Source organism: Microcaecilia unicolor, chromosome 10, assembly GCF_901765095.1.
Source record: "Microcaecilia unicolor chromosome 10, aMicUni1.1, whole genome shotgun sequence".
NCBI lineage: Eukaryota > Metazoa > Chordata > Amphibia > Gymnophiona > Siphonopidae > Microcaecilia > Microcaecilia unicolor.
In genome coordinates this window covers 40,474,123-40,486,213 of record NC_044040.1, presented here as the reverse complement: position 1 = coordinate 40,486,213, position 12,091 = coordinate 40,474,123, and the positions used below count along the sequence as shown (strand labels likewise).

At 41.8% G+C, this 12,091-nt stretch overlaps 1 protein-coding gene across 3 annotated transcripts in view; it reads right to left on the bottom strand.

Moving 5' to 3' along the window:
* Nucleotides 1-10,181, bottom strand: part of GRAMD4 (GRAM domain containing 4) — a 139,771-nt gene extending 129,590 nt beyond the window's left edge. The window contains exon 1 of one of the 3 annotated variants that reach the window (XM_030216854.1): nucleotides 9,956-10,181. In XM_030216854.1, the coding sequence (XP_030072714.1) occupies nucleotides 9,956-9,984 (29 nt within the window). In that variant the 5' untranslated portion in view covers nucleotides 9,985-10,181. Of the gene's footprint in view, nucleotides 1-2,127; nucleotides 2,132-9,476; nucleotides 9,511-9,955 lie in introns of those variants that run through there. The other 2 variants (XM_030216857.1, XM_030216856.1) reach the window with 2 other exon arrangements.
* Nucleotides 10,182-12,091: the final 1,910 nt, after the last annotated feature.

Genomic DNA, 12,091 nt, shown 5'->3' with positions numbered 1-12,091 from the left:
CCAAAGCTCTAGGACTCCACCAAACCACAATGAGTTGGAAATACATACTCCCTGTAAGAAGGTTTAGGTCACAGGGAACACGCTTTTCAAACTCTGCCCAACTAGTGGTAGTGTATAAGCCCTGGTCTTAGCAGTCACTGGGCTAAATGGAATCAGGCTGGGGGTTTTAAAAAAAGAATAGTCCCAATCCAAGGTCATTATGAATGAAAATACATGGCATTGCCATCTGCGGACAGGCAGAATCACCAAACAGCTCCATGTCAAGGTGGACAAGCTGAGCTACACCTGGTTTATCCACCAAATACAGATCAATGTAGAGAAATGAAAACCACAACTCCCTGCATGACATGTGGCAAAATTAAAACCGGTTCAGTACCCTTCACACAGACCCACTGTCACGTCTGTGGTCGTGACCCCTCTCAGGCTTACCTTATTTCTGGCGGTCAGCTTCTGAGCTGGCTTCTGTCTGTTCTTCCTGAGTTAGTTCTGTCTCTGTGTGCTGGCTGCTTCCAGCATGGCTCTGATTTCTCCGCTACACTGCACCTGTGTGTGTTAAGCCTCTCTGTACTTCAGTATGCTTTCTGCCTGTGTCTTGGTTTGTGCTCCCCTCGCCCTCTGGTGACCAGAACCGGTGGCTGCCATAGACTGTCTTGCTGTCCCTACCCGTTCCAGGCTTCAGCTCAGTCCGGTCCAGATCTTCCAGGCTGCCAGACTTGTCTTTCTTGTTTTTGCCTGCACAGCACCCGTAGCTGCCATGTGATTGCTGCAGTAAGTCTCAGCTGCTGCTGGGCTTATTAGCCATTTGGAAACTTCTGTGTTTGCCTTTGCATCGCCTAAGGTCCCTGGAATGCGCTTCTGCCTAGCCCAGTTTATTGTCCGAGATTCTTGCCTGTTTCTAGTATAGTCTTTGTGTAGTTTATCTTGTACTGTATTGTTTGTTCCCAGTCTTGTTTGTTTTTCTCTGTCTAGTTCTTGGTTATATGTGTTTCTTGTTTAGTGGCTGCTCTGCAGCTTTCAGTCTTGTCTCGTCTGTCAGTATTTGTTCCCTGTTTAGTGGCTGCTCTGCAGCTTTCAATCTTGTCTCTTGTCTGTCAGTATTTGTTCCCTGTTTTAGTGGCTGCTCTGCAGCTTTCAGTCTTGCCTCTTGTCTGTCAGTATTTGTTCCGTTTTAGTGGCTGCTCTGCAGCTTTCAGTTCCTGACCCTTTTGGCCTGTCCCCTTCCTGCCTAGTGGGTATCCAGTTCCTGCCCTGTCCGGTAAGTCCTGCCGGCCACCTGCACCCAGGGGCTCAACTCCTGAGGAACGATGGTCAAGTGCAGGGGATGTCTAGCTGTCCCTGTCAGAGTTCTGTCTTATCCCTCTGTGGGGTGGTTTTGCCTGCCACTGCCACTCCTCGGCAGTGGCCCAAGGGCTCACAAACCTAGTTCCTGCCTTGAAAACGTGACACCCATATCATTACCAAGTCTATTTGGATGGAGCAGAATTGCTTCTGTAACACAAAGTAAAGTTCAGCTGTACAAATACTAATAGCTCTTTGAAACAAATTTTGGATATTGTGCTCCAACATTTATCAAGTTAATAGATATATAAAAATACAATTATTTAACAATACTTATACAACCCATCTACAATTCCGGGCACTTTACATTTAACAAGAAATAATGAAAAAAAAAAAAAGAAAACTAACTAACCATTTAAGCACTAACAAAATAAAAATGAAATGACAATTCAAGTCAAATAAGAGTGGTATTAGGTGAAAAATTTAAACATCAACCACCTTTATATTCAATAAAAAAATTATAAGCAGAATCAAGATGGCGACAAGAACAGACGTCGGGTTCCTCAGCTCCTGAACGCCCATAAGTGTTTAGACGAAGGACTATTTTCCCCGATTTGAAATGGGGAAAAGAAAAGGAAAAACGGCGATAACTACCACCAAAGTGCCGCCGTCGACTCCTGTCCTTCGCCAGACAACATTGCAGGGTGTTTGGGCTGGAAGCCCTGGAGTGCAGATGTCCACCTCGATTGGTTCGGCGCTATCCGGCGCCGAACGCAGCACTGAGGGAGCGACGCTTAGCCCCCCGTCTCTCACTACACCTCCGCAACCCGGAAGCGATTTTTTAGTTACGGGAGATCAGCATTTGGAGGCCTTGGAGCAGCCTAGAGCCTCAATGCTGGTGAAAGGTGGTCCCATGACTACTTCAACCCCGGGCAAGGAAACATCCCTGCAGGAACCCTTTGTGGGAAGTGAGCAGACTGCCTCGGAGATCGGAACTGTGAGTATCGGAGGATTACTGAGACCAAGGGTAGTGACAATGGATTCGCTATGGGAAGCCATCCAGAGTGTGAACAGCACATTGCTTTTGATTAATGTTTCCTTTAACAAAGAAATAACTGAATTAAAAAATATGAACCAGGTACAAAACGCTCAGATTCAGGAGCAGAGTGCTAAAGATTTGAAAACTCAAGAGGAAATTACTAAATTAAACCATGTGACTGAAGCTTTGATCAAAGAACGGGAAGTTTATGAAAGGAAGATCGAATATTTGGAAAATAATATTCGTAGAAATAACTTAAGATTTCTCAACTTCCCGAAATCGCCTTTGATCAATCCTCTGGATATGCTTAAAAAATATTTTAAGGAAGTTCTGAGAGTTCCAGAAGAGGCTTATCCTCCTATAACACGGACACAATATATAACTGGAATATTCAGTGGGCCTTTAGACAAGAAACAATTACCTACATCTCAAGACTTAAATTTGACTGAATTTTTGGAGTCCTCTCTGGAATTGATCACGGAACGAACGACATTACTGGTCACTTTTGCTCTCGAGTGTGACCGCAACAGTATCTTCAAGTCTTACTTCAGACACATTCATGAAACTTTTTTGGGACAAAAAATTCAAGTTTTTCCGGATTTAGCGCGAACTACTCAAAAGAAAAGGAAGGAATTCCTAATTTATAAATCTAGAGTTTTGAATATGGGTGGTTCCTTTAATTTAAAATTTCCTTGTCGTTGTTGTATTTCATTTCAATCAGTGAATTATCTGTTTTTTAGTCCTAAAAAGTTACTTGAATTTATTGAATCAAAAGAAAAGGCTGTATCACCAATAGAGATGGGCCCATAGTTAAGGAGAGTGCTGTAAAATTGGCTGTGGACATTTTGCTTTCTCGTCTGTTGAACTTTAAGTAACATTTCCTAATGATCATTTCTTAGTTCTTGATTCAATTCATTGTGGACAAAATGAAAAACTTTTTTCCTTTTTTTTGTTATAAGAGGTATCTTGTAATGCTGTACTATATTGCTGATATTTCTATACATTTATGTTGTTATTAATATAAATGAAACTAATAAATAAAGAAATTAAAAAAAAAAAAAAAAAAAAAAAAAAAAAAAATTATAAGCTATCCATTCCTTGTTCCAGATTCAAAGGAATGATGCTCTATCACCAAGACATAATCCAAACGTACAGGTTTAGACCTGCTTACAGTGACACATATTTATATATATCTCATTTTGGCCATCTACTTTTTACCTTGCCACTATAGACGACCAAAATGATTAAAGTGGATGAAACCACCATCATGATGAAAGGCTAAAGAGATTAAGGCTGTTCAGCTTGGAGAACAGACAGCTGAGAGGAGAACATAACAGAGGTCTATAAAAATCCTTAAGAGAATAAACAGGCAAATGTGGATCGATAGTTTACTCTTTCAAAATATATAAAGACACTCCATGAAGTTACACAGCAGCACATTTAAAACAAATAGGAGTAAATTTTTTTTCACTGAACGTATAGTTAAGCTCTGGAACTCATTGACGGAGCATGGGTTTAGAGACATTCCTGGAGAAAGTCAATAAACCTTAAGACAGACCTCTGGAAAGCCTGTGCTTTCCCTGAGGTTAAGTACCATCATATCTTGCTACTTTTTCAGGACTCTTCCAGGTAATTGTGATCTGGACTGGCCACTGTTGGAAACAGGATTCTGGGCTATGGGCACACTTAGATGAACGCAGTATGGCAACTCTTACATTATGTTTCTCAATTTGTACTTGAATCGATGGGAGGGTTAAGTGACTTGCCCAAGGTCACAAGGAGTTGCGGTGGGATTTGAACCCCGATTCCTTAGTTCTTGACCCACTACTCTAACCATTAAGCTACTCTTCCATTCCACTTACTGAACCGCATGGGCCTCCCGTACAGTCCCCTAGTTTAAATGAGCAGTCGGGTCTAGAACAGCGCCCAATGAGCAGCTGCTACCCTCCTCTTCTTGCCATGTGATGGGATCACAGCAAGCCCGATGTGTCATGGAGGTGAGGGGGGGCCAACCAGGTTAATTTAATGTGTCTAGCCTTAAGTTCAGTATTCTGCAAGACATCTAGCAGTGATATATTTTTTTAAGCAGTTTTTTTTTAATGTGCATCTTGTAGTGCCTTGAAATACCCACTGATGGATATATATAGTACAAGAAAATAAAAAGGACAGTGGAGAAATATCAAAGAGTCTCCTGTTCCCTCTGGCAGAGCTGCTACTTCCTATGGCTTTTCTGCCTGCCCCAGTCCTTGCTTTTCAGCTGTTGTACATGCATGGATGTAGGAAGGAATTTCTCCAAATGGGGAAACAGTACATTCTTACATTACCTAACAAAGCTTTCTATGGAACAGAGAGTAATAGGGTGGGTAAAGCCAATGAGAACTGCTTTAAATACATTATAGAATGCGCAAGTGGAGGGGAATAGAGGCAGCCGCAGGCAGTAAGTGGCTAAATCTGGAAGAGAGGTCAAAAGTCCCCTCTTGGTCTCTCCCCCCCCCCCCCCCCCCCCCCCCCCCCCACACACACACACACACACACACATACACACACCTGTGTGTACCTACAAAGTAATGGTGTCCACAAAATGGCATCCTAACTAATGCTGCAAATTTTTGTGCAGAATTTAGACCAATTAGAAGCAAAAGAAACCAGCTTTGCAGGTGAAATCTCTCATTAAGGGCCTCTTTTACCAAACTGCACTAGTGATTCCCACACTGCAATGATGATGAAGCCTATTCAAAGTTGGCATTGCTGTGCGGGAATCACTAAGGTATGATAAAAGAGGACCTAAGTTTTTGAGTCCCCAGAAGCAAAGTGCAGGGATTAATGTTCTGCAGAGGCATCATCAACAGAATATTTTGTGCTTAGATTTGCCACTTCTGTTTGAAATCTTCATTTTCTCCATGATATCTGTGTTCTGTGAATGAAGAAGGTTCAATTTTTGACAGGTAAATAACAACAGTGATCATTTTATCTCTGACAAGTGAACCTGGAGCAGCAAATTGTTATTTGCCGTAGTCCAATCAAAATATATTGCCTACAAGTTGCCTGTTGACCTTTGGTCCACCTGACAAGCTCTGGAAAGTTATCCTCACTTCATCAGATCAGAGAAGAAACAACGCAGTTGAAATAGGTTTAAAAAGTACTCTCTCATCTGAGTCTTTGGCTATTTGCCTAAGCCATTACTGCTCAGTACAAAGGGGTAGGACGGACAGAGGTGATGAGACAGTGAACACTTTGTAGCTGAAAGGCCCTACGGTGATAATGGGTAAAAAAGTCAATGTCTCAATTGAACCCTTTTTGTCCATATCAAAGTATTTGATCATCCTAATTTCTTCTTTCTTTTTTTGTAAACGCTGAAGTTTGCACTTTTATTGTAAGGTCATTACGAACATGGATCTTCCTCTGAGAAATGTTCACCTACTGAGCTGTCACTGTATTTTTTTTTTTTTTTACTGTCGTAGTTAAAAGTCAGTCTAGAAAGACAGATACATGTCCTTAATTTTTAGGATTTTTCGCTAATATAGCACCCAACCAACAAGCACCTAACCTGAAACAAAAATGTATAAAGAGTGAACTCCAAACAGCACAAAACGCTGCAAGACACCATGATGCAGGCTATACCAGCACATATCACAGGATTCTGGGAAAGACATGCAAAATACAAAGCTCAGATTCACACTTCTCTAAGAATATCGTACGTTGACCCAGTGCAAAACGATATGGCGCTAGTGATGGTAAAAAAAAAAAGCCAATATATATATTTTTTAATTATTATTTCTGCAAGTATTTCAAATCAAACATTTGAAATTATAGTGAAGGTAACACCAACAAAATATATTTTATCCACCATTAACCGAGTCTGCTTCTATGACTATCATCCATTCAAAACAGAAAGCCAGCCAGTGGGCTACAATGCTAGACAAGTCCAACCATGAAATAAAAGGAGTGCTTAAGAAAGGAAATAGCAAAAAAACAAAAGCTTGCCCTAATTATTACTGAGGACAGAATGTTAGGCTCATGTCTACATTAGTAACATTCTTTGATTGTGATGATTCAGCACTACTAAAGGAAACCACTGTAAATCTACAGCAAACTTAGGGCCCTGTTAACTGAAGTGTCCTAGTGTTTTTAGCACGTGCTAAACACTAGAGACACCTACATATTCCTATGGGTGTCTCTATCTTGCCTTACCAAGTTACTTGATTTCTTGAAAGTATAAACATGTGAATAAAAGTGACCCAGTTAATATAGGGGCTTATTTCAAAGTAGACTTAGACTTTACAAAGTTCCACAGTTTACTAGGAGACTCATTTTCGAAAGATAAAAACGTCCAAAAAATGTCATAAAGCACCATCTTGATGAATTTCTTCTCAAAAGTCCAAATTGATATTTTTTAAACCTATTTTACAGATGTTTTATCTCTGCAATTCCTCTGCAGTGTGTCAAAAATCACAAGGGGGGGGGGAGCATTAGGATTGGGGTGTGTCTAGCACTTGGACATTTTACAGCTATAGGAACAAAATCAAAACATCTAGGACAGAAACTTCAAGGTTTTGGTCTAGACATGTTTTTCTAATGAATAAGACACAAAAAGGTGCTCTAAATGACCTGATAACCACTGGAGGGATTCAGGGATAACCTTCCCTTACACCCCCCAGTGGTCATTGACCCCCCCCCCACCCACACCCCAAAAAAATGTGAATACAAATACTACTCACCACCAGCCTCAGATGTTATAGCCAGGTCCATTAGAACAACATGCAAGTTCCTGGAGTAGTCTAGTGGTGGAAACTGCGAGCCCTACGAAACTCACTAAAAACCCACTGTACCCACATATATGTGCCCCCTTCACCCATAAGGGCTACTGTAAAGGTACACAGTTGGGGGTAGTGGGTTTTAGAGGGCAGAGCAGACAAGATAAGACAGCAACAGTGAGATGTGTACCTGGGAGCATTTATATGAACTCCACAGCAGTACCCCCTCGAGAGCCCCACTGCTCTCCTGGGATGTCTAAGGGACCAGTCTGCTAAAAATGCTGGCCGCTCCTACATCCCATAGGCTTGATTTTGTGCATTTTTTACTTGGGGGGGGGGGCTAAAAATGGGCTAAAAAGATTTTTAAAAAGCACAAAAGGACCCCAGAACTGGAACCAATGATGTAATCTTTAAAGGACTGGACCCGACACGGGCCGTGTTTCGGCGCACAACAGCGCCTGCCTCAGGGGTCAGTATCGATCTCCTTAAGTGTATTAAAGGAGAACAGAGTGTCCTTGTGCGTAAAATTGCTGATTATCAAGCAGATTACATCGGTGCTCTCAACCGCTAAACTCGTAGTTCAAAAGAACTGCCAAAAAAACTTCCCTTTTGAGATCAACTCTGCAGAGAACACAAATTATTCAAAGTTGTTAAAACAGCAGAAGATTGTGGGAAATAGTAGAAAGATCCCATGAGACTAGGTGACCAGGGTACCAAAATGTCTACTTAAATTTTAAAAAGACAAGTGCAAAGCAATGCATATAGGGAAAAATACTTCTAATTACAAGCAACTCGGAACCCAACATTTTGTACAAGTCACCACTCAAGAAAAACTTCTTGGAATCACTGTGGACAGTACAATGAAATGTTCTCAGCCTGGAAAAAGAATGTTACGAATTATTCAACAAGGGATGTCAAACAAAACTGAGAATAACATTATGCTTCTGTATAGGTCCCTGGTGCAACCACACCTGGTGTAGCAAGTGCAGTACTAGTCATCCCATCTCAAAAGTGGGAAAAGATTCAGGGAAGCGCAACCAAATTAATAAAAGGATGGACCTTTGTATGAATTAGCATGGCTTATCTTATATACACAGACAGCAGGGCTGCTCTTACATTGGGGAAACATCTTACAGCCAGTTATAATCATTTCCCACAGTCCTTAAGTATGGTGGTTGTATTAAATAATAGGTTACAGATAGATGGAGGTGTAATAATAGGTGGATTGCAAGCAAGTATATTAAAATTTATTTTAATCCACGGCAAAATACAAATGAATAAAATAAAGTAAAAAATACAAACAATTGCTTATTTATTTTATTTGTTTGGATTTTGCTCACACGTTTTCAGTAGTAGCTCAAGGTGAGTTACATTCAGGTACACTTTATAGTTTTGCATTGCTTATTCTTTTGAAATCAAAAGAATGAGTCCTTGAGGTAATTGGAAAAAGGAATTTACATTACACGCAAAGAAGTAGATACAATAGAAAATTATTTTATATTTATGATAAAGAATAAAGCATAAAACTTTCATCCATCCAATAGGGCATGAGAGGTATACAAATATGCCATGTATTCACACACTTACTCCACAGAAAGATGTCACCAAGGTGAAGATGAGTGTGATTCACAAGAAAGATATAGATATCCCAGTTGCCTGCACTCTTGGCATTATTTTGCAGACATTTCAATACTCTCTTCTTGGTAAGGTCATCTACCAAAGTGAGGAAAGTGAATCAAAGTAGAGGCAGCGCAAGTAATGTAAGTTCATGCTGCCCACATCTCAGTTTGTAGGGCCTGGTCCTTGAGGCTTGCATCAGCTCCATCAAACCCATCACACACTTCCTACATACAAATATTTTTCCATCAAAACAAATCCTTGCTGACTAGAAAATTAAAAGCTAATAGGTCTTCAATGTTACAGATTTCCTCTCTGTCATTTAAATATTTTAAAAGGAATGATAGCAAACTCTAACAACTTTCAGGCAAGTAAACAACTACTCTCACATAAATAATCTGTTTTCTTGAAAACAGGTGGTTTTGCATGGTCTCTCAGTTCAAAACTCAGACCCTGCCTAGGATCTTAACTAAAAGACTTGAATTATATTTATGCTAGAGCTGTCTCCTTGCTCAAGCTCTAGTCATGAACGGTGACAGGCATTCATACTGAATCATATAAAAAGAAACAGCTTGTAATACATGCCCTTTAGCATAGGATGCAAAAGAGGAAACAGCGCTACAAGGACCTTTTAGACACATAAAACAAAAATATACAGGATGGGCAAAGAGAAGAAACAGAGGGAATTAACATCAAAATTGTTCGGAAAAACAAAGGGAAGAAATCCTTTTCCAATGTGAAATACAAACAAGCTCGCCGCTCTTGTTCTAAGCAGGTAACTACGATACCTGAACTGGCCCCTATCAGGAGTATCCAAAGCAGGTTGCAATTGTCTATTGCCTGTTCGACTTATTCTTGCTGTACATTGCCTTGGGTGAATTTCTTAAAAAGGCAGTAAAGAAATACAGGTTCCTCTGATCGCCCCAGTTGGCAGCTGCTTCGGAGCCCCGGGCCCTTTGTTTTGGGCCACACGTGTTCATGCGTTCCGTCCACCCACAGCGACACCACAACCTACCAGAACCACCAACAAAAGAAGAAGCTGCCTGCAGGAGTCAGGACCCAACCACACCTACCGATCCTCGAACCCCGCCCAGTGTTCGGCACAGGGGAAAGGTGCCGCACTACCGACTCAACAGCCCACCCAGTGCCGCTCCAGTACCACATCCCCAAGTCTCTTAACGAGAGATCTTGCCCACCCGGTGGCTAACGGGAGACACCGCTCCTCCTCAGTCTCCCTCCCCCACACCCACAAAGACCACCTGCTCACCTTCCGCGGAGATCAGTGCAAACTCTCATCCGCTCCGGGTGCGCCGGGCCCCGTGATGGGAAGATGCGGGAGCCCCGCGCCTATCGGTGCCCGCCGTCCTGTCTGTCCCCGAGCCTCACGCAGCTACTGATTTGCACAATCCCGTGGTACACAGTGATCCGCTCCAGGTTCCACAACTTCCCGCCGCCGACCGAGGAGGGCGCAAAACAACCCGCCTCCAGCTCAGTCACCCGTACCGCCACCCCTGCTGCGCAGGCGCAGTGCACTGCAAACGATTTCAGCACGCCCCCTCGCCGTCTTCCTGCCGCGTGCATGCGTGCGTACGTACCGGGTTCCCTTAAGGAGTTTCTTTCTCTTTGGTTCCGGACTCCCAGACGTCCCTAGCTGCTGGGGGGTGGGGTTAGGGGGAAGTATAGAAACTAATGAGCTCACAGCTCCGAGGGGAATGTGGGACTGGGCTGTGTGTTTCAAGGCGGCATAAGCTTATCTGGCTCATTATCTGGCTGAAGGCAGTGGGCGGAGCTTGCCGCCATATTGAGGCAGGGACGCAAAACATTTGCAGACGCGATTGAAAGCAATAGCAAACCTGTCCTGTTCGTGTCTATTGTTTTATGAAACCTCCTCCATGGGTTTGCATGCTTGATGTTGGGGCGTTTTCGGGGGGTCTGTAATGGGGATGAGGGTTAAATTCAAAATATGTTTGTCAGCGCTCCAGATCTCGCTTTATTTGCAATGCTGTATTGTGGTTTTTAGTATTGCACAATATGCCTTTATTTTTGCTTGTGCTGAGAATAAAGATATCTTATATATATATATAAAAGGCACCACTGAAGCTTCTAGCCGGATGTGTGAAGCGCCAGAGATATCCGGTTTCCCCATGAGTGAAGGAAAACAGCACGAAATCCCTCTCTCTCTAACAGTGAAGGACTCAGAGGGGGGAGGGGAGAGAGATGCCCTCACTCTCTCTGTAACACAAACACAGAACAGCAGGAAACTTAACACTGAAGGACTGGACTCGAAGGGGGGAGGGGGAGGGAGAGAGGGCAGGGGACACACACTCCCACATGCACACTCTGAAGAAAACCTTGCTAGCCCCCGTTTCATTTGCATCAGAAACGGGGCTTTTTTTACTAGTTTCTATATAAAAACAATAGCAAACGATTGCCTATGTGTGCATTTTTTAAAATTTGACAGCTTTTTATTTATTTGAAAGTTTCCCCTATGTGCATATATATCATTAAATAAAATTGCAAATCTCTAAGGGCCCCGTTTACTAAACCACGCTAGAGGCGCGTTAGTGCATTTAGTGCACCCTAACCATTAGTGCATGCTGTGTAATTGCCCATAATAGTTCTATGGGCGCCTACACAGCATGTGCTAAAATCACTAGCGCACCTTAGTAAACAGCCCTAAAACAGCATAAAAACATTATTGCAGCTGGTAGAAACAGTAGTAATAAACTATTTTGTGTTCATTTTTCTACACTGTTCTATAGAATACAGGTATACATGGCCAAATTTCAGTGAGGAGATCCTGTTTCCTGATGGGGTTCTTCTTAATTGTTTTACTCTGCCTTGGAAAGCTTGGTGTTATTAAGATGGAATATATTGAAATTAAATGAAAGTAAAATCAAACTCCTTTCACTGGAGCACATGGAATCACATCTTTACTTTATCTCATTTGTAGAAATTTACATTTTAGATACATAAATGGATTATTCCGTTTTGAGCATTGTGAGGGGGTTTATAGAACTCTGCCCATCACCCTTAACAATAATCTCATAGACAGCCTGAATCACCTTGGCAGCCCTCGTTCTGCCCAAGAGACAGTGAGCCGCAAAAAGAGGTAGAGCCAGAACCAGGCTGTACATAAGACAGCCAAAAATTTTGGGGGGGAACTAATCTTGTAGTTGAAGTTCCCAAAAAAAATATAAACTGTCATTACTAGAAAAAATAGGTTGTTACAATTTTCTTTATTACAAAAATAATATATTGTGATAATCGACCAAATTAAAACCATAATATGTAGGTAGGGAATTTTAGTTTAGTAGCATTGTGTGATACTTCTGGAGGGTGATACATTAGGTGGTTTTAATTTGGTCAATAATCACAATATATTATTTTTGTAATAAAGACA